This window comes from Oncorhynchus gorbuscha, linkage group LG17, assembly GCF_021184085.1.
Source record: "Oncorhynchus gorbuscha isolate QuinsamMale2020 ecotype Even-year linkage group LG17, OgorEven_v1.0, whole genome shotgun sequence".
NCBI lineage: Eukaryota > Metazoa > Chordata > Actinopteri > Salmoniformes > Salmonidae > Oncorhynchus > Oncorhynchus gorbuscha.
The window spans coordinates 41,746,330-41,770,901 of record NC_060189.1 but is presented as its reverse complement, the minus strand read 5'-3'; the positions used below and the strand labels follow the sequence as shown (position 1 = coordinate 41,770,901).

Sequence of the window (24,572 nt, the reverse complement as noted above, 5' to 3'; positions counted from 1 at the left end):
GGAACCAGGGACACCAGGGGATGTTTCTGTAGTGGGAGAACAGGTCAGAGGACCCCTGCACTATGCTGAGTCAAGGAGTTAGAGAGCCTTGTTTTGCCCAATTTAAAGTGTATTCCTAGTCTGGTCTGGTCCTATCTGTATGTGGTTTAGTCAACTCCTCTGACACACATCCTGTGTCTGAGGGTCGTCTGAGTGTGTGTTGTTACTTGTGACAGTCATGTTACTGTAAATGCACTACAAAAAGAGTTTGACCTATTCCACTGGGGATGATTTTAGGGGTCGGACTTTGGCCTTTTTAACCGGGACTCTTTTGATCAGCCTTTATATGAAGCACAACCCAACCTGAATGGAGCTAGAGTAACATGACTATGGAGAAGACTGTTGGTCATATTGCTGCATTTGCTACATACACTACATGCATGTTGATGACATAAACATCCCTGGCAGAGTAAATTTACCAGGACCATGAGGAAACACAGAGAGAGTCTGTCAGTTGGTTAATCATGAGGGATTGTGCGAGTACATGTACAGTGGAACTCCGGTCAGAGAACGTTAGAACGTAGAGCACTATCTACCTTCAATTCTCTGATGTCCCCATACATTCTGGCATTTATAATATTTCTCCCAGTTCTACTGTAAATTGTGGATATGGCAGTAGTACATGGTTTAAGCTTACAGGGTCAACTAAGTAGAGTTACCCCTACAATACAGTAGGATGAATAAAGAGTTAGGTCTACAATGCAGTAGGTTGAATAAAGAGTTAGGCCTACAATACAGTAGTTGCTAGGTATGGTAACATCCTCCATGCTTGCACACTGCTGTGCATATCTATGCTTTGTGCTGTATGTGCGTCCGTGCGTGCCTGTGTGTAGTAGCCGGTGGATAAATAATATCCATGAATTGCTGTATCTGAGGCCTGGGACAGTAAAATGCATCTGCATACCGTCTGTCTGTCTGTTGACTTTGGCCACCCAGTCCTGCTTACATAACATCACTTTCATGCTCCGAATGGTCTGTTCTGATTGGTCAACAAGGACAGACCGTCTGTTCCAACCAGAGACAGAGTCTGGGGTGTCTCTCTACTCTCTCATCATTGGATTAAATTGATAGCTCACCCCGAAAAAAAACCCTGTCACTGCTTTTCATTCCTCAAATATGGTCTAAAGTCGAGTGCATATCCCACACTGTCTGTGTAGATACTATAAGGAAACTGAGAAGTCTGCAGGCTTCAGACAAATATTGTTGTGAAATGATACTGAAGCAACCATGAAACACTCATCTATATGAAGCATCAGTTCTGTGTTTGTATGTTTTCTATTGAACACAACCACTGTACAGTTGGACTAACACAGGTTATATCAATAGAATAAGTCATGAGGCAGATGGGTGTTTTTGAATAAGACGGTAAACAGAAGAATAATTGAGAATACTGTATGTTTTCAAGTCATTAGATATATATATTTAAAAACAAACCAGTTAGATTTTGTATAGACTTGTTCTACAGACATTTTTACAGAATTAACTTTATCTCTGGCAGACAGCCAGTATAGAAATGCCTCAAACAAACAGAGAAAACAAAAAGATTAACAATCATAAAAGCCTGAACATATCTGATGTTGTATTTGCAGAATAGAGTCCAGGCATGGAATTAATAACAGTCAGTTTTTTTTTAGCACAGCTAAAAATATCAAACATGCTAACAGTCATCAATAACCCATATTAAAGTCAAAGCTAAAGATACTGAGCATCCCAAGTTGCGCAGCGGTCTAAGCCACTGCATCGCAGTACTAGAGGCATCACTACAGACCCGTGTTCATTCCGGGCTGTGCACAATTGGCCCAGCGTCATTCGGGTTATGGAAGGGTTCGGATGGTGTGGCTTTACTTGGCTCATCGCGTTCTAGCGCCTCGTTATGGCGAGCCGGGCGCCTGCAGGCTGACCGGGTCACCAGTTGAACGGTGTTTCCTCCGACACATTGGTGCGGCTGGCTTCCGGGTTAAGCTGGCGGGTGTTAAGGAGCGATGTTATGCGGGTCATGTTTCGGAGGACGCATGACTCCACCTTCGCCTCTCCCGAACCCGTTGCAGCGATTAGACAACATCTAAAGATATTGTAATAATAGCCAGACCTGGGCCATTTACACACGTTTAATATATTACAAATACTTGGTGTGTTTGATGTAGCTTGTCCAGCACAATGGAACTAATGGTATAGTCCCAAATGCAAACTCTGCATTCTAGTCAAGCTAAATCGAGCGTACCTGAAGTATTTGAAACAAAATAAATGCATATTGGACCCAGATCTGACAGTAGCACAGACAGAGAAAAGTCAAGGACACTACTGTGGCACTGCTGTGGACACAATCAAGTAACACATCGCCATGACCTGAATGACACACACGTTGTGTGGTGCTGCTCCCCAGGCTTTTTAGACCATGTTAGTACAGTACTTTACTGTCCTCTATCCTCCTATCCACTCCTCTATATCTCTCCACCTACTAGTGATGGTCAGTCAGAAATAATAGTACCCTGAAATGTCAGGGATTTCACATATGGGCTCTATTCCAATATCCACTTTAGCATCTAGCCTACTACTTAGAATGAAGCAGTGTATTTAGCTTGCCTTCTAGGTGGGACGCTAATGTGGATAATGGAATTTAGCCATGGTTTGACACTGGTGTTAATGAATACAACACAGCCCTGTGGACTGTGTGCTAGACGTGCAGCAACATCGCTAGAAAGAGAAGCGTTGCAGTTTATCTCCGCATTACGACGATACAAAAGCCTTTCGTGGTGAAATAGTTAGCCGTGAACACAATAAATGTTGCAACTTTAAACACAGGCAGTTAAATAAAAGTGCATTTTGAATGGCAGGTGTACTCGGGGTGTGAGAGAGAGAACCCTCAGGTGTGTGAGCGTGCGTGTGAGTGTGCGTCCGTGTGAGTGTGTGTGTAGAATGCAGAGTGTTGATGGTTCTATAGCCTGTTAAAGTGCTGTGTCTCACCAGCTCATTCATTGTTTTTGTAAGACTTCAAGTAACATTCAAAGTAATTTGGCCTGTGCATCCGTCTGCAATGTGCAGAAAATTCACAACACATCCAAACCATATGCACAAGTGACAGTTGACTAGATCTCAGGGCGGGTGACGTCACTGCACGATGGCTAGCTCTCAGTATCTAGAGTACATCGGCTGGCTCAACCCCCTCCTCCTCAAATACCCCTCTATGGTTTCAGTCAAAAATACTGTACGTCACACTGAACATAGAAAGGGCTACTATAAGATAAGATATCGTATTGCTATGAAAAATAGATATGCATGTGATGCATGTGCATGTAAAAAATAAATCATGAATGGATATGCTGACAGGCGTGGCTGAGAGCGTATGCTTTTCCATCAGAATTGAACAGACTGATAAGCCATGTGGATCTACTTCATCCATCTCCTTTAAGGAGAACATGATTTACAGATCTGAGTTGGCAATTCTAATCTATTTCCAGTAATTGGTCTTTTAACCAACCTGATCAGCTCTTTTGCCAATAATTGGGCAACATCTGCCTGATAGTCAACCGCCACACCCTCATCTCCTTCGGATTTGGCATAGCTCTCAATATGGGAACATGATGTTGATCAGAACTGTCGATTTCAGAAACGTGTTGAACTAAAAGCAAGACGACGAGGGCTGTTTCTCCTGGTAGCAGAGACACTGACTAAGAAGACATTTCTGCCAGCCAATTGCAGTTAGCCTCACCCTCTCTACATGGCTGTCACTATCTGGCCATCCTAGAGAGGACAGAAGTATAGCGCCATAAATCTGTGGCTAACTAACCCGTCACCCATACCCTAACCGTTACCCTAAAACCAGCCTACTCTAAATTAAGACCAAATAGTTTAGAAGAAATGTATTCAACATTTGTGACGATATGTCCTCCCCTCCCCAATATGTAGTAGGACTCCATTTTGACATCGCAAAAAACTGGCACCAATGTCAACTATAACACTTTTTTTGTATTGCACCTTTTCTTATACATTATACTAAAATGTGCAAATGAGGCAATATCATTAAATATGCACATATTTTCCTATGCCGCAAATCCATTTTTCGGGACACTGGATTAAGTCAGCCTAAATATTTTGGTTTCATTTTGTTAAGCCACTTCAGGACAGACTTACTCTGAGCAGATTGTGGATAAATACGTTTTTTTTAACATCTTTCTATGTGTACAATACTAAAGTACGTAACATTGTACAGAAATGTGTTGGTGGGTGGGTCTGCAGATATTTGGATGTGCCCTCCCAGGCCCACCCATGCCTACGCCCCTGTAGAGATATCTGAGAATATGTCCATGGATAAACCATACATCATTTGGTGAATGTAGATGCTTCTAAAGATGAGGAAAATTAGTTTGCAGTGTGGAAAGAGTCTGACTTTCTGGAAGTGGCCGTTAAAGATAAATACACTGAATTTAGACTACCAAACACCTATTAAGACCCAATCACCATCTCTTCAAAGTAAGTTACTACATATGGTAAAGTTTGTTACATTCTTTATGAAATGGGCTTTTAAATGATGTGTAATTCAATGTAGTGAGCTTTGAAATTATGGATGTATGTCCATTTTAAAGTGGTTAAAATCCATGACATTTTTGACTGTAGTATGATAAACTAAAGAAAATATCAATTGTCATAAAAATTTTGACATTTGTATGTTTACTTTTTGAAAATACTAATATTAATTGACCAAAATACCAACAAATCTAAAAATGTATAGGTAGCTGCAAAACTGTCATTTCAGTCTGTAGTGTCTGGCCTTAAAATGTCTGCCCTGAAACAGTCATAGTGGAGCTTCCATTTGCTGCTCCACACTCCCAGCATCCCTAGAGCAGCCCAGAGGACTACAGTCACGTACTCTAAATGACAAACTGTCTCGCTGTTTAAAATGACAAGAGAGAGAGTGATAAAAGAGAAAGAGAAAACACTGCTAATTCACATGCATGTACAGTCTGTTGGTAGAAAAGGACTAAGACACTGCTGTGATTCCTTCAGTAGAAAGAAAGCTAAGAGGTCCGGTTCTGATTAACAGTCAGGGGAAAGGTTCACTCTTAGAACCCCATAGAACCCATTCACACATATGCACACCCACACATTCTCTGATTAAAGGCATATAGACATCCTCATTAATATTCCTCATAAATTGGCAACATAATAAATAGGATACATAAACCAAGGCTATGTCTGAAATGACACCCTATTCTTTTGACCAGAACCCAGTGAGGTTGTGGCCAAAGGTAGTGCACTAGGATTAGGATGTCAATTCAGATTTGCCCTGACCTTACATATGCTCCCCGAATGTAACTCTTCCATTCAGATCCATAAAGATATGTTCCTAGTTCATAATTCATGTTGTGATTCTGTTGTAGTTAATAATCAAACCGCTTCATAATCATAGTCATATAGTTATATAGTCTGTTATCGGGGCAGCTGTTGATTAATGATGTCATACACCCTGTGCTGAAAGATGGCTGCCATTTCTTGTTGTAACCAGGTGGGTGTGGCTTGTGCTGAAGCTGGGTCAGGGGTCAGAGGTGAAAGTTTGTGACCTCTACTTGAGGTATTCTATAATAGCCACGTCACCTCTCCTAGGCTCTCCCCCTAGTCCATTCTGAAAAATACTTCCATTTTTGGTCATATACGGGAACATCGGCTCCCTCTCCCGTTCATCTGTGAAGTTGACGGGCAGTATCCTCTTGGGTGGGGTAAGCTCGGGGGTGGAGTTTAAGCCCAGATCGGTCGACAGTTTGCGTTTGATTGATGCGGCCCGCTGGAACTTGTCGTAGACCTCGACACTGAGGCGACGTCTGGTCTCCTTGAACTCTGCCGAGACATTAGCCGTCCACTCTGCTGCATGGGCCCTGATCTCCCCTACCTAGAGACAGAAAGAAAGAGGATGCAGAGAGGAGAGGAGGGAGACAGGTGAGGAAGAGGGGGGAGAAGAGAGGGGAGAGAGAGAGACGAGGAGGAGGGAGAGATTCTGTGAAAGACTGCTTGTTCTCGACGTATCCTGGATGTCACCTCAATTACATGTGTGTTCAATTACAGCAGCCTGGCCACACACACCATGGCATTATTAACATGTGTGTTATCTTTAGTGGTTTAGAGGTTGTCAAACAGAGAGTTATTGGGATGATAAAGTATTGATATAAAGATGCTCTGGGTGAACAAGACTTGAAAAAGAGAGCTGTGTAAGTGCAGAAGGTTCGAGCTCTGACAAATGCAAGTTATTCTATTCTACACACACATACACATACATAGACACACTCTCTCTCTCTTTCTCTCTCTGTCACTCTCACTCTCTGTATACTGTGTTACTGTACACTGTTGGGTTGGAGAGTGTCACTGGAAAGTCTCACAGTAATGTTCATCAGAGGTTATAGGTAGTTGATTTGATTAGGAACGCTGTATTGAATTGGAAAACATTCTTATCAAAGGAAAGAGGTAAGCCAGGGGAGAGAAGTCTGCAGAAGGTCGGAGCTCTGACAGGTCAGAGCTCTGACAAAATGTGTGGGTTTGGGTGGTAGCTACCAAACTCTGGAACAAACACATTAAATAGAGTTCCATTGTGATAGACCGAGGTATATCATCTGTTCCATTACTGTTGTGTGTCATTACTGGTACCATGCACACACACACACACACATGCACGAATAGGGCTGTTGGGATTTACATTTACATTTACATTTAAGTCATTTAGCAGACGCTCTTATCCAGAGCGACTTACAAATTGGTGCATTCACCTTATGACATCCAGTGGAACAGTCACTTTACAATAGTGCATCTAAATCTTAAAGGGGGGTGAGAGGGAATACTTATCCTATCCTAGGTATTCCTTAAAGAGGTGGGGTTTCAGGTGTCTCCGGAAGGTGGTGATTGACTCCGCTGTCCTGGCGTCGTGAGGGAGTTTGTTCCACCATTGGGGGGCCAGAGCAGCGAACAGTTTTGACTGGGCTGAGTGGGAGCTGTACTTCCTCAGTGGTAGGGAGGCGAGCAGGCCAGAGGTGGATGAACGCAGTGCCCTTGTTTGGGTGTAGGGCCTGATCAGAGCCTGGAGGTACTGAGGTGCCGTTCCCTTCACAGCTCCGTAGGCAAGCACCATGGTCTTGTAGCGGATGCGAGCTTCAACTGGAAGCCAGTGGAGAGAACGGAGGAGCGGGGTGACGTGAGAGAACTTGGGAAGGTTGAACACCAGACGGGCTGCGGCGTTCTGGATGAGTTGAAGGGGTTTAATGGCACAGGCAGGGAGCCCAGCCAACAGCGAGTTGCAGTAATCCAGACGGGAGATGACAAGTGCCTGGATTAGGACCTGCGCCGCTTCCTGTGTGAGGCAGGGTCGTACTCTGCGGATGTTGTAGAGCATGAACCTACAGGAACGGGCCACCGCCTTGATGTTGGTTGAGAACGACAGGGTGTTGTCCAGGATCACGCCAAGGTTCTTAGCGCTCTGGGAGGAGGACACAATGAAGTTGTCAACCGTGATGGCGAGATCATGGAACGGGCAGTCCTTCCCGGGAGGAAGAGCAGCTCTGTCTTGCCGAGGTTCAGCTTGAGGTGGTGATCCGTCATCCACACTGATATGTCTGCCAGACATGCAGAGATGCGATTCGCCACCTGGTCATCAGAAGGGGGAAAGGAGAAGATTAGTTGTGTGTCGTCTGCATAGCAATGATAGGAGAGACCATGTGAGGTTATGACAGAGCCAAGTGACTTGGTGTATAGCGAGAATAGGAGAGGGCCTAGAACAGAGCCCTGGGGGACACCAGTGGTGAGAGCGCGTGGTGAGGAGACAGATTCTCGCCACGCCACCTGGTAGGAGCGACCTGTCAGGTAGGACGCAATTCAAGCGTGGGCCACGCCGGAGATGCCCAACTCGGAGAGGGTGGAGAGGAGGATCTGATGGTTCACAGTATCGAAGGCAGCCGATAGATCTAGAAGGATGAGAGCAGAGGAGAGAGAGTTAGCTTTAGCAGTGCGGAGCGCCTCCGTGATACAGAGGAGAGCAGTCTCAGTTGAATGACTAGTCTTGAAACCTGACTGATTTGGATCAAGAAGGTCATTCAGAGAGAGATAGCGGGAGAGCTGGCCAAGGACGGCACGTTCAAGAGTTTTGGAGAGAAAAGAAAGAAGGGATACTGGTCTGTAATTGTTGACATCGGAGGGATCGAGTGTAGGTTTTTCAGAAGGGGTGCAACTCTCGCTCTCTTGAAGACGGAAGGGACGTAGCCAGCGGTCAGGGATGAGTTGATGAGCGAGGTGAGGTAAGGGAGAAGGTCTCCGGAAATGGTCTGGAGAAGAGGGGAGGGGATAGGGTCAAGCGGGCAGGTTGTTGGGCGGCCGGCCGTCACAAGACGCGAGATTTCATCTGGGAGAGAGGGGAGAAAGAGGTCAGAGCACAGGGTAGGGCAGTGTGAGCAGAGCCAGCGGTGTCGTTTGACTTAGCAAACGAGGATCGGATGTCGTCGACCTTCTTTTCAAAATGGTTGACGAAGTCGTCTGCAGAGAGGGAGGAGGGGGGAGGGGATTCAGGAGGGAGGAGAAGGTGGCAAAGAGCTTCCTAGGGTTAGAGGCAGATGCTTGGAATTTAGCGTGGTAGAAAGTGGCTTTAGCAGCAGAGACAGAGGAGGAAAATGTAGAGAGGAGGGAGTGAAAGGATGCCAGGTCCGCAGGGAGGCGAGTTTTCCTCCATTTCCGCTCGGCTGCCCGGAGCCCTGTTCTGTGAGCTCGCAATGAGTCATCGAGCCACGGAGCGGGAGGGAGGACCGAGCCGGCCTGGAGGATAGGGGACATAGAGAGTCAAAGGATGCAGAGAGGGTGGGGAGGAGGGTTGAGGAGGCAGAATCAGGAGATAGGTTGGAGAAGGTTTGAGCGGAGGGAAGAGATGATAGGATGGAAGAGGAGAGAGTAGCGGGGGAGAGAGAGCGAAGGTTGGGACGGCGCGATACCATCCGAGTAGGGGCAGTGTGGGAGGTGTTGGATGAGAGCGAGAGGGAAAAGGATACAAGGTAGTGGTCGGAGACTTGGAGGGGAGTTGCAATGAGGTTAGTGGAAGAACAGCATCTAGTAAAGATGAGGTCGAGCGTATTGCCTGCCTTGTGAGTAGTGGGGGAAGGTGAGAGGGTGAGGTCAAAAGAGGAGAGGAGTGGAAAGAAGGAGGCAGAGAGGAATGAGTCAAAGGTAGACGTGGGGAGGTTAAAGTCGCCCAGAACTGTGAGAGGACTGTGAAGCAACACAGAAGCATGCATGAGAGCTGATTTGGATGACCATGTCATAAAGCTCTCGGTAGCCGATGCGAGCAAGACCTTTAAACAAGTCAACATTCATAAAGCCGCTGGGCCAGACGGATTATCAGGACGTTTACTCAAAGCATGCGTGGACCAACTGGCAAGTGTCTTCACTGACATTTTCAACCTCTCCCTGACCGAGTCTGTCAAACATACATGTTTCAAGCAGACCACCATAGTCCCTGTGCCCAAGGAAGCGAAGGTAACCTGCCTAAATGATTAACCCCCACACCCCCCATAGCACTCACGTCGGTAGCCATGAAGTGCTTTGAAAGGCTGGTCATGGCTCACATCAACAGCATCCTCCCTGATACCCTAGACCCACTCCAATTCACATACCGCCCCAACAGATCCACAGATGACACAATTTAAATCCACTCCACATTACCCTTTCCCACCTGGACAAAAGGAACATGACAAAAGGAATGTGAGAATGCTGTTCATTGAATACAGGTGGTAGTCAATGAACCCCCAGGTGGTAAGGGTAGGCAACAACACATCTACCATGCTGATTCTCAACACTTGGGCCCCTCAGGAGTGTGTACTTAGTCCCCTCCTGTACACCCTGTTCACCAACGACTGCAAAGCCAAACACGACTCCTCATTAAGTTTGCTTTTGACACAACAGTGGTAGGCCTGATCACCGACAACGATGAGACAGGAGGAGGAGGTCAGAGAACTGGCAGTGTGGTGCTAGGACAACAACCTCTCCCTCAATGTGAGCAAGACAAAGGAGCTGATCGTGGACTACAGGAAAAGGCAGGCCGAGCAGGCCCCCATTAACATCGACGGGCTGTAGTGGAGCGGGTCGAGAGTTCCAAGTTCCTTGGTGTTCATATCACCCCACGAACTATCATGGTCCAAACATACCAAGACTGTCATGAAGAGGCCACGACAAAAGCTGAAAAGATTTGGCATGGTCCTCAGATCCTCAAACAGTTCTACAGCTGCACCATCGAGAGCATCCTGGCCGGTTGCAACTGCTCGGAATCTGCTGGTATGGCAACTGCTCGGCATCTGGCTGTAAGGCGCTACAGACGGTAATGCGTACGGTCCAGTACATCACTGGGGCCAATCTTCCTGCCATCCAGGACCTATATGATAGGCGGTGTCAGAGGAAAGCCCATAGAATTGTCAGAAACTCCAGTCACCCAAATCATAGACTATTTTCTATGCTAAATAAAGCATTTAGGAATACCTATTTATTTGTTAACCGCTCAACACAGAATAGCCACATGTGCACACTCCCTCAAATCATTTGGATAAAATATCCTTTCTATTTTATTCAGCTTTGTTCAGTTGTATTCTTCATACTATAAATAATACCACGGAATTCTAAATTCTGTCTGCTAAATGAACTAGTGTAGCCCACAGGCATTTGGCATAGCCAGATCAGGACCTAATATAAGGACAACTGAGAATATGCGATTATGCTCTTCTGAAATAGACTACATTTTCTTCATTTCATGCTTCTTTAGTCCTGTCTAAAATAAATAATGGATTTATTGTGAAGGTGAAGGCTATATTACATGGATTTATTATACTTTTTAAAATATAGATGTTCCAAAGGTCTATATCAGTGGCTTGTAATTCTATGTGTGGAAGCCAGGAGATGCTAAATGTTTTTATGTTAATTAACTGTCAATTACCGTGAGACCAACAGTTATTTGCTTGACAATCACTGACTGACAAAATTTTGTGACCGCCACAGCCCTATGCACGAACACACAGCCATGTACACACACACACACAAACACACACGTCTGACCATCATAGACGGAAGCGTGATGTCACTTGTGGAGTGATGACGCTGCGTAAAATAGCAGGATGTCAGCGTGATAACTCTGAGGGGGCAGTAAGGATTCTCTTTCTCTCTCTCTCCTCTTTCTTTCTCTCTCTCTTTCTGTATAATGTGTTACCTTACACTCTGTTGAGCTGGAGAGTGTCACTGGAGAGTCTCACAGTAATGTCTATCAGAGGATATAGTAGTAGTTGATTTAATTAGGGACAGTGATGAGGTAGCCATGACTGCGACTTCAAAATCAGAGTCAGCTCGTTCCCGAATAGGACAATTCCTCTTGGTTTAACGGTCAAGACGTTGGTTTCTCCCGTGGGGCCGAGACCCGGGTTCAGATCCATTTCTGTGTTTGTGTGTTTGTGTGTGTGCGTTAGTTTTTCCCAGCCACTGTTCTTCTGCATCTGCATTGCTTGCTCTTTGGGGTTTTAGGCTGGGCAACTTTAAAGCACTTTCTGAAAGCTGTGGATCTAAAAAGGGCTTTTTAAAATACACTTGATTGATGTGTTTGTATGTGAGAGAGAGAGAGAGAGAGAGAGAGAGAGAGAGAGAGAGAGAGAGAGAGAGAGAGAGAGAGAGAGAGAGAGATACCTCCTCTTTGGTCTTCTTAGAGATGACTCTGAGCCAGTCTCCTATCATGCTGAGAACAGCAGCGAAGTACGCCAGCCCCACCAGGATCCAGAACCACACCACAGGCTTGTAGTAGTCCAGATACTCAATCTCTGAACCACCTGGAGAGGACACACACACACAGACACAAACACACAACCCCTTAATTTCTCTCTTTATCTCTCCGTCTAACCAGGTCCTTGTTCTAGTTCTGACCCTGCAGTAAATTCTATCTCTGTCCTGTCTCTGTCCCCACTTCCCTGAGTGAATGGGGAAAGTGTGACAGAGATAAGACACTTTTCTCACTGATAGCTGCGGTTAAATCATCCCTTCTATACTGTCTCTCCCTTCTCACTGTAGCTCACTTCATGTGTGCTGACTGCTGCAGCCTTTAACTGGTCTCTAAAAGAGATTCATATCTTCATGAAACAAATCTGTATAAATAAAGGTTTACTAAAAAAGTGTGTGTGTGCGCGTGCGTGCGTACATGTACTTAAGCATACACATTTCAAGTTAGGACTTGAATGACTTTCTTCGTGATAATTTACCTGCGACAAAGTCCCCAAAACCAATGGTTGTCAAGGTGATAACGACAAAGTAAAGGGACTCCAGAGCGCTCCAGCCCTCAATGTGTTTAAAGATGGCCGCCGGCAGCGCCACGAAGAGCAGACAGCCGAACAGGATGAAGAGAACGGTGGAGATGACACGGATCTTAGTCTGACTTACATCCCACTGCTACAGCGGGAGGGCGGGAGAAAGGGAAAGAGAGGTCTTTATTTAATCACCAGTATTTAACCCTAATTTCACCAGCTAAATTGCAAGGATATTATAGTTTTGTGTTTATCTGAAATTCCGTTTAGTTTCAGTTAGTTTTCAGATCCACTAGTTTTTATTTCGTTTGAAGTTTCATAAAAACATTTCTATTTAGTTTGATATATTATTTAGTTTCAGTTTTAGTTATAGTGTTAGGGACAGAAAGAAGCCTATGCGGAGGAGGCTAGGAGACAACTATGTGTTGTACTGTATAAGTTTGGTGTTTTTGTGAATGTCAATTCTTGCCATTGTGAGGCACTAATGCATAACGTGATGGGTCAGGTTAAAAGGTAGACTCAGATGCATGAAGTAAACAGTAGTATTGGGTCAATTTCTGCAACAACCAGGAGCGTTGAAACTTCCCCACTGTTTTGGTCCCGTAGCTACCACCTTGTAGTTGTGTGAAGCGCACCCGTGCACATGCGCAAAACTACATGTGACTCTATGCTTGTGGCAACATCATCTCGCTGAGTCTACTTTTAAATTATAAAGTAAATCTCAATGTGACCTGCCGAAGCACGAAAATCCCATTAGAGAAGAAGCTTGAAAACTCCATTTAAAGCTCCGTTTGATTCCCCCCCCCAACAAAAAAATCATTATGCTTTCATAGTTTCAGTCAGATTTTTTAATTACTTTATTTCAGTTTACAAAATGTTTTTTTAATGATTAGTTTTAGTTGTTTTTTTTTCACTATAATAACCTTGGTAAGTTGACTGAGACCACATTTCTTATATACAACAATGACTTGAGGAAGAGTTGCCAAGTTAGCCAACTGAAATCTAGGGATGATTAGGAGGTATGAGGGGCAGATTGGACCATAGGAATTGAATAGCTACTGTATTCTCAATGCACCAGACCTCTCTTCCAATTATTCCTGGCAATACACTAGGGTGTTATTAACTGTAATGAATAGACATTCACAACCTTCATCTGGGATAAACTGACAGACAGGCCTCTACTCTTCTGGGATAAAGAAGTAATTAAGAGTGGCCTCACACATGTAAGGATGCACACACACGCGCACACACGCACACACACACACACACACACACACACACACACACACACACACACACACACACACACACACACACACACACACACACACACACACACACACACACACACACACACACACACACACACACACACACACACACACACACACACACACACACCTCTTCTACATGGACTCACCACGAACATCTTCTCGACCCTGGCGGTGGCCTTCCCAAAGATGGTTCCCAATTGGTCTCCAACTCCAGCCAGTAGGAAGCCAAACAGAGGGATCCCCAGCAGGGCATAAATTATACAGAAGATACGCCCTCCCTCCGTATGGGGGGAGATGTTCCCAAAACCTGGAGGGACAGAATAAAAAAGGACTCTTAAAAAAAAACACGTTTGCCATTTTAAAGCTAATTTCCTGCAATTATACAGATTTTGCGATGACGATGAGAGAAAAGGCTGCAGTTTTAAAGTAACTGTCCAGTGAAAAAGTAACTTTAAAAAGTTCATATTCTGTTAACTCATACCCAAATAATATTGTTGACTGATCCTATACTTGTATTTGTGGCCAAAGCATAAACTGGAGAAAAAAAACATCTCAAAAACCCCGCCTCAAACTTGTATCTCAAACAGACCGCTTCAGAAATGCTTGCTAATTCCTCATTGAGGATGATGTCATCCTCCTGAAGAGGATGAGCTGGCCAGTCAGCAGACCACTGACTTTAATATTTTTAATGTCCAGTAATCAGTGCCTTGCAAAAGTATTCATCCCGCTTGGCGTTTTTCCTATTTTGTTGCATTACAACCTGTAATTTAAATTGATTTTTATTTGGATTTCATGTAATGGACATACACAAAATAGTCCAATTTGGTGAAGTGAAATTTAAAAAATAACTTTAAAAAATCATTAAAATTAAAAACGGAAAAGTGGTGCGTGCATATGTATTCACCCCCTTTGCTATGTAGCCCCTAAATAAGATCTGGTGCAACCATTTACCTCCAGAAGTCACATAATTTGTTAAATAAAGTCTACCTGTGTACAATCTAAGTGTCAAATGATCTGTCACATGATCTCAGTATATATACACCTGTTCGGAAAGGCCCCATAGCCTGCAACACCACTAAGCAAGGGGTACCACCAAGGAAACGGCACCATGAAGACCAAGGAGCTCTCCAAGCAGGTCAGGGGCAAAGTTGTGTAGAAGTACAGCTCATGGTTGGGTTCTTAAAAAATATCAGAAACTTTGAACATCCCATGGAGCACCATTAAATCCATTATTAAAAAATTGAATGAATATGGCATCACAATAAACCTTCCAAGAGAGGGCCGCCCAACAAAATTAATGGACCAGGCAAGGAGGGCATTAATCAGACAGGCAACAAAGAGACCAAAGATAACCCTGAAGGAGCTGCAAATCTCCACAGTGGAGATTGGAGTATCTGTCCATAGAACCACTTTAAGCCATACACTCCACAGAGCTGGGCATTACAGAAGAGTGGCCAGAGAACAGCCATTGCTTAAAATAAATAAGCAAGCACCTTTGGTGTTCGCCAAAAGGCATGTGGGAGACTCCCCAAATATATGGAAGAAGGTACTCTGGTCAAATGAGACTAAAATTGAGCTTTTGGCCATCAAGGAAAACGCTATGTCTGGCGCACACCCAACACCTCTCATCACCTCAAGAACACCATCCCCACAGTGAAGCATGGTGGTGGCAGCATCATGTTGTGGGGATGTTTTTCAGGGACTTTGAAACTGGTCAGAATTGAAGGAATGGTCAATGGTGCTAAATACACGGAAATTCTTGAGGGAAACCTGTTTCAGTCTTCCAGAAATTTGAGATGGGGACAGAGGTTCACCATCGAGCGGGACAATGACCCTAAGCATACTGCTAAAGCAACACTCGCGTGGTTTAACATTGTAATGTTGACTGTACTGAGAGGTTGAATTAGATTTTGTACACATCATACTACACACACAAGACACACACACACAAACGCAGCACACACACACACACACACATACACCCTTACCGATAGTAGTGATGACGGTCCCCGCGAAGAAGAAGGATGAGCTTAGGTCCCAGAGACTGCTGTGATTGGTCAGAGTCCCTGCTGGGTTCACCCCTGAACGGATCGCTGACACCACTTGCTGTGGATGAGACACACACATAAGCCATGTCCGAATACCTGTACTTCTAAATAGTAGGTTGATTGGGTGTGAAAATGTAAAGTTTTTTAGACTGTGAAATTTCAAAAATTGAGTATGCCCGGATGTCATACTCATTTCGGGTTTAATCTAATAGAATTCGCTGCATGCGAGAGGAAGGGAATTATTTAATCAGACCTAAGTGTGTTTGACAACAGTTGGTAATAAGCTGAGGGGCACACTGTACCAAACTGAATGAATGGTGGGTAACAACGACATTGTGCATAAGATGATGCATTCTCAGTATGGGTGAGCCTAGTATGTTTAAGTGATAATGCCCGAGAGGCCCGTGTTTGGAGGATGTATTGGCACGGTGTGCCAATATAACAACACCCGTGCCAATATATCCTCCAAATACCGGTATGGAGGCCATTATCCCTTTTACACAACGGGTTACCAACATATTCAAATAATGATTGACATATTTTCATTCTAAATGTTATTTGATGAATTAATTCATACTATTTCATCCTTCCACAAGATATTGTCTCGAAACAAATCTAGGGTTGCTACGGCTGGTCGTTCGTTCTATTGGCTCGGTTGCGAGATGCGACAGTCGTTTAGTATTTTTTTCTGTATCTGTTTGGCCATCTATTCGTTCTTTACTATTCGACCATCAGATTTGCCACCAATGCTCCTTATAGGACACATCACTGCAGTCGATAATCCTCTGTAAACTGGTCGTCTCTGTATACCCGTCCCAATACCCACTGGTTGATGCTTATTTATAAAACCCTCTTAGACCTCACTCCCTATCTGAGATATCTACTGCAGCCCTCATCCTCCACATACAATATCTGTTCTGCCAGTCAAATCCTGTTAAAGGTCCCCAAAGCACACACATCCCTGAGTCGCTCCTCTTTTCAGTTCGCTGCAGCTAAGCGACTGGAACGAGCTGCAACAAACACTCAAACTGGACAGTTTTATCTGTCTCTTCTTTCAAAGACTCAATCATGGACACTCTTACTGACATTTGTGGCTGCTTTGTGTGATGTATTGTTGTCTTTACCTTCTTGACCTTTGTGCTGTTGAATGTGCCCAATAATGGCTGTACCATGTTTTGTGCTGCTACCATGTTATATTGCTACCATGTTGTTGTTATGTTGTGTTGCTGCTTTGCTATGTTTTTATGTCTCTTTGTGTAGATTTGTGTTGTCTCTCTTGTTGTGATGTGTGTTTTGTCCTATGTTTATATTGTATTTATTTATTTTAATCCCAGGCCCCGTCCCCGCAGGAGGCCTTTTGCCTTTAGGCCATCATTGTAAATATGAATTTGTTCTTAACTGACTTGCCAAGTTAAAAAAAAAATACATTTAAAAAAATACATTGATGGACATGAACCAGTTGTATGATCTAAATGTTCCATTGCCAAACTGGCTTGCAACGTTCTTATCCCTTGCTTGCTAGCTCGCCAACTAAAACAGTGCAGACAGAATAACAACAGTAGTTGCATTTGTTTAAGCTGTTTTCTAGTGACATTTATTTCGACACATCCATAACAATGAGCTAACGAGGCACGATGTCGCCTGTCATAGAAAATAGGCTCACTCGTTAGGACACTGATGTTCAGAGAAGCTAGCCAACAACACAGCTAACACAATAACTTCAAAATGAATCTGGATAGATCGCAAACAAGCTGCACTCCGTTTAATTTGACCCTTTTTCACTTGACATCTCTTTGTATATATCCATCAATTCATGAATTTGACTGGCTGAGAAATGCTGCCTCTCTCTCTCTCTCTCTCTCTCTCTCTCTCTCTCTCTCTCTCTCTCTCTCTCTCTCTCTCTCTCTCTCTCTCAGAAGATTAGTGTGTAACCTTAACCTGGCATTTAAGGAGCATGAATGAATCCTATGATTTCTGATTAGAGGTAGAAGTGATAATTCACTTAATCCGGAGTTCTTCAATGTGGCAGATAGGGTGGTCCAAAAGGGTTACTTCACTAGAATTCTTTAACATACTGTGAATAGTCAGTGTCTCTACCTCGGATCTGCAGATTAATCTCTTTTTTTCTCTCTCTCTCTCTCTCTCTCTCTCTCTCTCTCTCTCTCTCTCTCTCTCTCTCTCTCTCTCTCTCTCTCTCTCTCTCTCTCTCTCTCTCTCTCTCTCTCTCTCTCTCTCTCTCTCTCTCTCTCTCTCTCTCTCTCTCTCTCTCCGAGTCACAACACAACACGTGGTGTTCGGCGGTCGACGTCACCGACCTTCGAGCCATCACTGATCCATTTTTCATTTTCCATTGGTTTTGTATTGTCACACCTGGTTCCAATCCCATCAATTACATGTTGTGTATTTAACCCTCTGTTTCCCCTCATGTCCTTGTCGGAGATCGTTTGATTGTATGTTTGTGTATTATGTGTTGGTGCGCGACGGGTTTTGTACCCACTTTTTATTATTTTGTAATTTAGGTTTTGGAGTTTTGTGAAGCACGGATTAAAAAACACGTTTTTTTACTAAGTTCGATTCTCCTGCGCCTGACTTCCCTGCCACCAACACGCACCTCATTACAACACGTTACTATGGGACAGTTGGAGATCAAATTTTAATATTGAAACAATGTTGCAAATGTTGGCGAGACAGACAGCAAGGTTTAAAAAAAGAAATACAGGATAATGTCTAGATGTGTTTTATAGTGGAGATCAAGTTTATAACTTTCCTGCCTGGACTGATGAGACAGTAGATTGCGCAGTCAGATGGAACAGAGTAAATAGGAAATTTAACATCACATATTAGCCAGTGGAAACATGTGGAATAGACACCAGCTGGAATGCACTTATAACCACTCAGCATTCGAGGTTAGACTCACCCATTGTATAATGATATTTACTGCACACATTTTTATTTAACAGTAACATCTAAGTAGTATGTTTAGTACACAGCATGTTGTTTTGTTAGTAGTAGGCAAAACAGATTTCGGGACATGGCCATTCACACACACACACATTTGATTTCATTATTGTTTTCTGATTATTACTTCTAATGAATAGACCAATCTATACAAGAGGTTTTTAATAGCAGAAAAAGAAAGTAAAACCAACACATTACTGTGTGTGTTCTGACGTTTCACTGGCTTTATGGACTGGTTGGTCATTTAGCAATAAAACCGATGCATGCGCAACTATGGGGCAAAACAGACAGGGTTGGGTTAGATTGTTGACAACATGTAAACTATATTTTATCTCCAATGTTTATTTAAAACATAAATACATTTGCACAATGAGCACTTGCTGTCTCTCAAAGACATCGTTACAGTTTTTTGGGTAGCTAGCCATTTTTTTTGGCCATATTAGCATTTACATGAAATCACCGGTAGTTTATATCTCATGCTGAGATCATTATGAGGGATGTTTTCTGGCGCAACACCAGCATCTACAGCAGAGATGCATTCTCAATGAGTCACTCTGGCTATAAACATGATCCTACACACACACACACACACACGCTCACACAAGTCTGCACAAAAGTGCAGAAGGTGTACAGAGAAAGCGGTGAAAGCGAGGGAGGAGAAAGCTCTGCTTTGAAGAGATAAGGGAGTCCGTCCATGTGCACATGCGCAAACACACATAGTACCTTGACCAATTCCTCCAGATGGCTGTGGTTGACACAGGTGTGTGTGGAGAGGAACTCTAGTTTCTGATTCAGGATAGCCAGGCGCTGAGCACTGGAGCGAGAGAGAAAGAGAAAGAGAGAGAGAAGAGGAAGACAGGATGAGAAAGAGATAAGGGAGGGATCTAGGAGAGACCACGGTTGGTTATCTCACAGGTTAGTTGTCACAGTGCTTATTACTCCCAATCTAGAGTGTGCCATGTGTAATATTTTTAAGATGAAAAAGTATTCATTATTTTAAAGAACTCAGCCACCTGGTCAATTAATGTTAGCATGGCAAAATATAGTGTTTTTGATATGTGAAAGTAAAAATACGTGTTTTCTTGGTACTTACTTTTGAAATGTTTGAATTACATGAGAATAAATTAAGAATTATGTTTGTTGGAATCAGGAAAGGGAGAGCTAGATTCCAAACCTATTTCTGAGTTGCTACAGTAGGTCAATCCATTTGCTAACTAGCATCTTAATTAGCATTGGGGGATGAGGGGGTTGGGGATAGTTGTCACTATATTGGGCTCCCGAGTGGCGCAGCGGTCTAAGGCACCGCATCTCAGTGCTAGAGGTGTCACTACAGACCCTGGTTCGATTCCAGGCTGTATCACAACCGGCCGTGGTTGAGAGTCCAATAGGGCGGCACACAACTTGCCCAGCGTCGTCCGGGTTAGGGTTTGGCCGGGGTAGGCCGTCATTGTAAATAAGCATTTTTCTTAACTGACTTGCCTAGTTAAATAAAGGTGAAATAAATCAATAAAAATCAACTCCATTATAACCCTTTTGTTTGGGGACATTGCCACTGCCAGTATACAATAAATCCTATGCTCTTTTCTGTTGTTGCTATAAAGACCTCGCTTCTCAGTAAACACGAACACCTTAGGCTGACCTATCAAAATGTGTTGGGAATATGTAGTGTGGAGAGTGTTTGCGCATTGGAAGGACTTCGCAGAGACTTCAGAATATAATGTTGATGCCTGGCCACATCTGTGACAATTAACGATGTCTAAACTGCATCTTCCCGATGCATCATGTCTACATCTGTTGGGAAGAGGTATCTTTGCTATCTGGGTTTGTTGCCTCACACACACATTTTTCAGTCACACACCCGCACATGTACACAGGCATATGCAAACACATGCATACACACACAAATCTACTCAAAATGTCATATGTTGTTCTCACGGTATAAAATGCAGAATTTTGTTAGCAATATTGTTAGACCAAAGAAAGGCTTGGCTATTTATATGACTATGTTTGCTATATTGCTTAACTTTCTGTTACAAAAGGAATAAGCTACAAACATTGTGACAACCTACTCTATACTGTGTGACAACCAACCCCGCGATGGGGCTAGTTGTCACAAGTGGACAGAATGTGTTTTAATGACTTATAACTCCATGTTGAAATAAGACGTTACACGTTGGTCTTTGTATTACTGTTGAAAATAGTCTTCCAATATATACTGGCGCTGAGAAATACACACGAGAGTAAAAAGTGTGACAACCAACCCCGGTCTCCCCTACCTCTCGTGGGGTTGTTCCAGGGCCCTGAACACGGCAGCTCCCACCACCAGGTAGAGAACCACCAGGAGGAAAATGGCCAACACCGTCTTCCACTTCATCACCGTGGCGATGGCCTGACACTCCTCTCTAGGGCTCAGCGTGATTGACTTGGCGGAGAAGGAAAGGCAGGGCTTGCTGTTGTGAGTGGCGGATTTTGGATCCAGTAGGTTAGGTGCTGCCACTGTTTGAGGTTGGGGGTGTGGTGGGAGATCAGGGAACAGAAATTATTAGTTGATTGGTTCATTGATAGTGTATTTTTTAAAGTATGTTCTTTCATTTCCTGTCAAATAGTTCATACTATTAGTCTCATTGATATCACATCATCATCATACACATACCTTAAGGGAGAGCACAAATTGGGCAGAGCCATGTGGCTGGTGAGTGATTTTTGTGTGTGCATTTTCCTTATGTTATGCTTTGGTGCTGTGTACAGTAGATCTGACACGTGTTCTTCAGCAGAATGAAAACACATTTGTTGGTAATGTTAGAAATGTATCAATAAATAATGTTGTGTGAGACATGGTCGGCGAGCAGCAGGGCTCTTAAACTGCTGTAGCAAGGTAAATCACACACACACATCTACTATTCTGCTGCTTTCACCCATTTACTGTGTGTGTGTGTGTGTGTGTGTGTGTGTGTGTGTGTGTGTGTGTGTGTGTGTGTGTGTGTGTGTGTGTGTGTGTGTGTGTGTGTGTGTGTGCGTGCGTGCGTGCGTGCGTGCGTGCGTGCGTGCGTGCGTGCGTGCGTGCGTGCGTGTGTGTGTGTGTGCGTGCGTGCGTGTGTGTGTGTGTGTGTGAGTGCATGCGTGTATCCACATGGGATTAGGAAAAGGGCTGTTTTAAAACAAATCAGGTAGAGGAGAGTGTGTGTGTGAGAGTAGTCATAAAGAAGCAGTAGCTGAACGTTGATTACTGTGAGAATAAGGATGCTGTAGGCTGCTGTAGTGGACAGTGTGTGTGTGTGTGTGTGTGTGTGTGTGTGTGTGTGTGTGTGTGTGTGTGTGTGTGTGTGTGTGTGTGTGTGTGTGTGTGTGTGTGTGTGTGTGTGTGTGTGTGTGTGTGCGTGCGTGCGTGCGTGCGTGCGTGCGTGCGTGCGTGCGTGCGTGCGTGCGTGCGTGCGTGCGTGCGTGGTTTGGCCCGGTCCTCAGACGCCTTGGTTTGTGAAGGATGAAAAAAAGTTGTGCAAGACTTGCAAGAAGAATGGAGCATTAGTTTCTCTCTTTCTCTCTCTCTCCTCTCTCTTCTTAACAAACCCTTCCTCCTGGGAGCTAACTTGTAACAAATAAAGAAGTACAGTCACATTTAACATGCTAAATCCATTAGCACGAATATAAATGATATAGAAAAGGATACTTTTCTAATGAAAAAGGTTTCTATTGTGAAGTGATGAGTGCAAAAACTAGTAATAATTGGTAAAGGTTATATTGGGCACAATTTTCAAAGACAATTTAGGTAGTATTATAAACGCAATCCGGGATACTTGGGATGTCCCTACCCTAAATCCTAAATCCTAACCCTTACCGTTACCCAACCATTAACCATAACCATAGCCCTAGCCTTACCTAACCCTAACCTTACCTTGATAATTACATTTAAACTTCAATGGGTAGGGATGTCCCAAGGATCCGGGGATAGCACGGACCTATTATAAACTTTGAAACAACTGTTTTTTTTGTAGGCTACAGAACTAGAGAAGGGCTGTTTCTCTGAACCTCAGGCAGTAGGCTCAAGCAAGACTGTTTCTCTCCCCAGTCAGTGGCAGCCAGCCTGTCTCACAGACGGACCAGCAGCAGCAACCTATCCTCCTTACTTATGTTTAGAAAACAAATGTGAAGGCCAACATTGTGAGGGGGGGGGAAGTACTCATCATGTGTATGCAACCTAATATTCACACTAAGAATAGTTCCAGAATCATCTTTATATTTGATTTACAAAATAAATTGGATGTTCCCCCCCATGATGAAAGGAGGCCATGACTGAAAAAGTTTGGGATGGGCATGATTCAGCCTATTTATTTGCAGCCACTACGCTGAATCACTAGGGCTATGGGTGATCATGCTTATTGCTAAATAACACACCAGCCTGATAATATGGACCAATATGTTGTTAGGCTCATTTCTGGAGGGAAAAATTATTTGAATGGTCACCATCATTTTATTTTCATTCATTTTGGAGTAGAAAAGTCACCAGGGCTGCGTTCAGTACAAAAAAACGCAACCCATAGTTCAGTTAAACAGAAACAGTGCTATTCTGAACAACCAGTTTAAAAACAGGGAGCGGTTGGATTGTGCGTTCAAAATACACCCCTGCCCTTCAAATACGTCACTCATTGCAAGCCACACCCGTCACACACACCAAACAGAGAAAACTTAGGCTATCTCAAAGTTTGTTGAAGAAAGTTGAATAACTTTTTGTGGAAAAGTGTAATTCAGTACAAGCCATTACGCAACGTAACAAGCGTTCAATCGAACTGAACGCACCCGAGAACTGAATTTCTCACAGTCGTTCTACAAACAAATTGCCAAGCTCAATTACTGTCTGAACTGTTAGTTAGACCAACAGTTTAAAGTAATACACACATTATGGATATTTCAGTTGTGGTTGGGATACATTCACCAAATATTCCGGAATATTTTGGATTGTATTTTCCCTTCAAAATCTCACCGGGTGCATCCCCGGACCCTCCTAGAGGGAACCCATTGACCTAGGACATATCCAGGCGATCCAATCTCAACCACATACAGCCAATGCTTATTATTGTTTAAATTATATTCTAAATGTGCAGAATAAGCGAGTTAATACATGTTTGCACAGATTGAGGGCTGGGGATAAAATATGCCCGTAAACAGTGCGCTCCACCTGTCTTTAGGCATACGCACGGGATAACGCGGTGCTGCTTGAGTAAAATTCAGAAAGAAAGAAAGAACTACTAATCATTTTAGACTTTTTTTTAGCTATGTGTAAAAATGGTATACCAATTGTCTAAATGCACAAGGGAACTCACATCCCACCATAAAACTCCAATAACAGAACCCAACAAAACTCAAAAAGTGCAAAACATTATTTGCAGAACTTTACAAACAAAACATCATCTAATAGTATTATCTACGGAACAGTAAGTTTGTGCAGTGACTACTTTTCACTAAACTCTGGTCTAACTTTGTCTCACCACAGTGAACCAGCTGCCAGTTCTGTCGTCCGGAGGGGAATCTGCATCATCAGATTGAACAATAATAGGCTACAATCGTTCAGCACTTTCATTCAATAGCCTATACGGTCTACACCGGGCAGTTGCCGGCCCTCTCTCTATAAGAGATTGGATCATCACCCAGTCTTTATCCTCTCACACAAGCACGTACACGTAACTTACACGCGCGCACATACACACACACCAGTCTGGTAAACATTAAAAGACCTGAACGCGAGCCACTTACTTCTTCGCTAGCCGATGCCCTCTGCTCTCCGCTTCTCACCAGACGTGCTCTCCGTGATTAGTTGAACGTTATATCTCCTTTTACCGTTTTCTCCAATTACCTTTCTTTGCCCCGTCAGTGCTCACGGGCAGATCCGTGCAGGCGGACTTTTCCACATGGCACCAGAGCCGAGCCCTCTCTCTTTCTCTCTCTTTCTCGGTTTGACCGGCCGTTTCACT

General features: G+C 43.8%; 1 protein-coding gene across 2 annotated transcripts; it reads right to left on the bottom strand.

The window, feature by feature from the left end:
- Positions 1-1,442: 1,442 nt before the first annotated feature.
- On the bottom strand, positions 1,443-24,504 carry LOC124001164 (potassium channel subfamily K member 2-like). 2 transcript variants are annotated; one of them, XM_046307765.1, is made up of 8 exons: positions 24,355-24,504; positions 20,883-21,102; positions 19,330-19,420; positions 15,589-15,706; positions 13,747-13,907; positions 12,285-12,471; positions 11,719-11,858; positions 1,443-5,923 (listed from the first exon to the last, which is right to left on the bottom strand). In XM_046307765.1, coding segments are annotated over exons 1-8 (1,242 nt in total). In that variant the 5' UTR covers positions 24,356-24,504; the 3' UTR covers positions 1,443-5,599. The 2 variants fall into 2 exon arrangements, with proteins under 2 accessions (XP_046163721.1, XP_046163722.1); XM_046307766.1 differs by lacking the exon at positions 24,355-24,504 and adding an exon at positions 24,090-24,218.
- Between the last annotated feature and the right edge of the window lie 68 nt (positions 24,505-24,572).

What these genes read in the sequence shown, in the direction of transcription:
- LOC124001164 (XM_046307765.1), bottom strand. An exon ending in GACCGTCATCACTACTATCG is followed by an intron (nt 13,908 to 15,588) that starts GTAAGGGTGTAT and finishes CTGTCCCTCCAG; the next exon opens with GTTTTGGGAACATCTCCCCC. An exon ending in TTTTGGGGACTTTGTCGCAG is followed by an intron (nt 11,859 to 12,284) that starts GTAAATTATCAC and finishes TGTCCTCTCCAG; the next exon opens with GTGGTTCAGAGATTGAGTAT.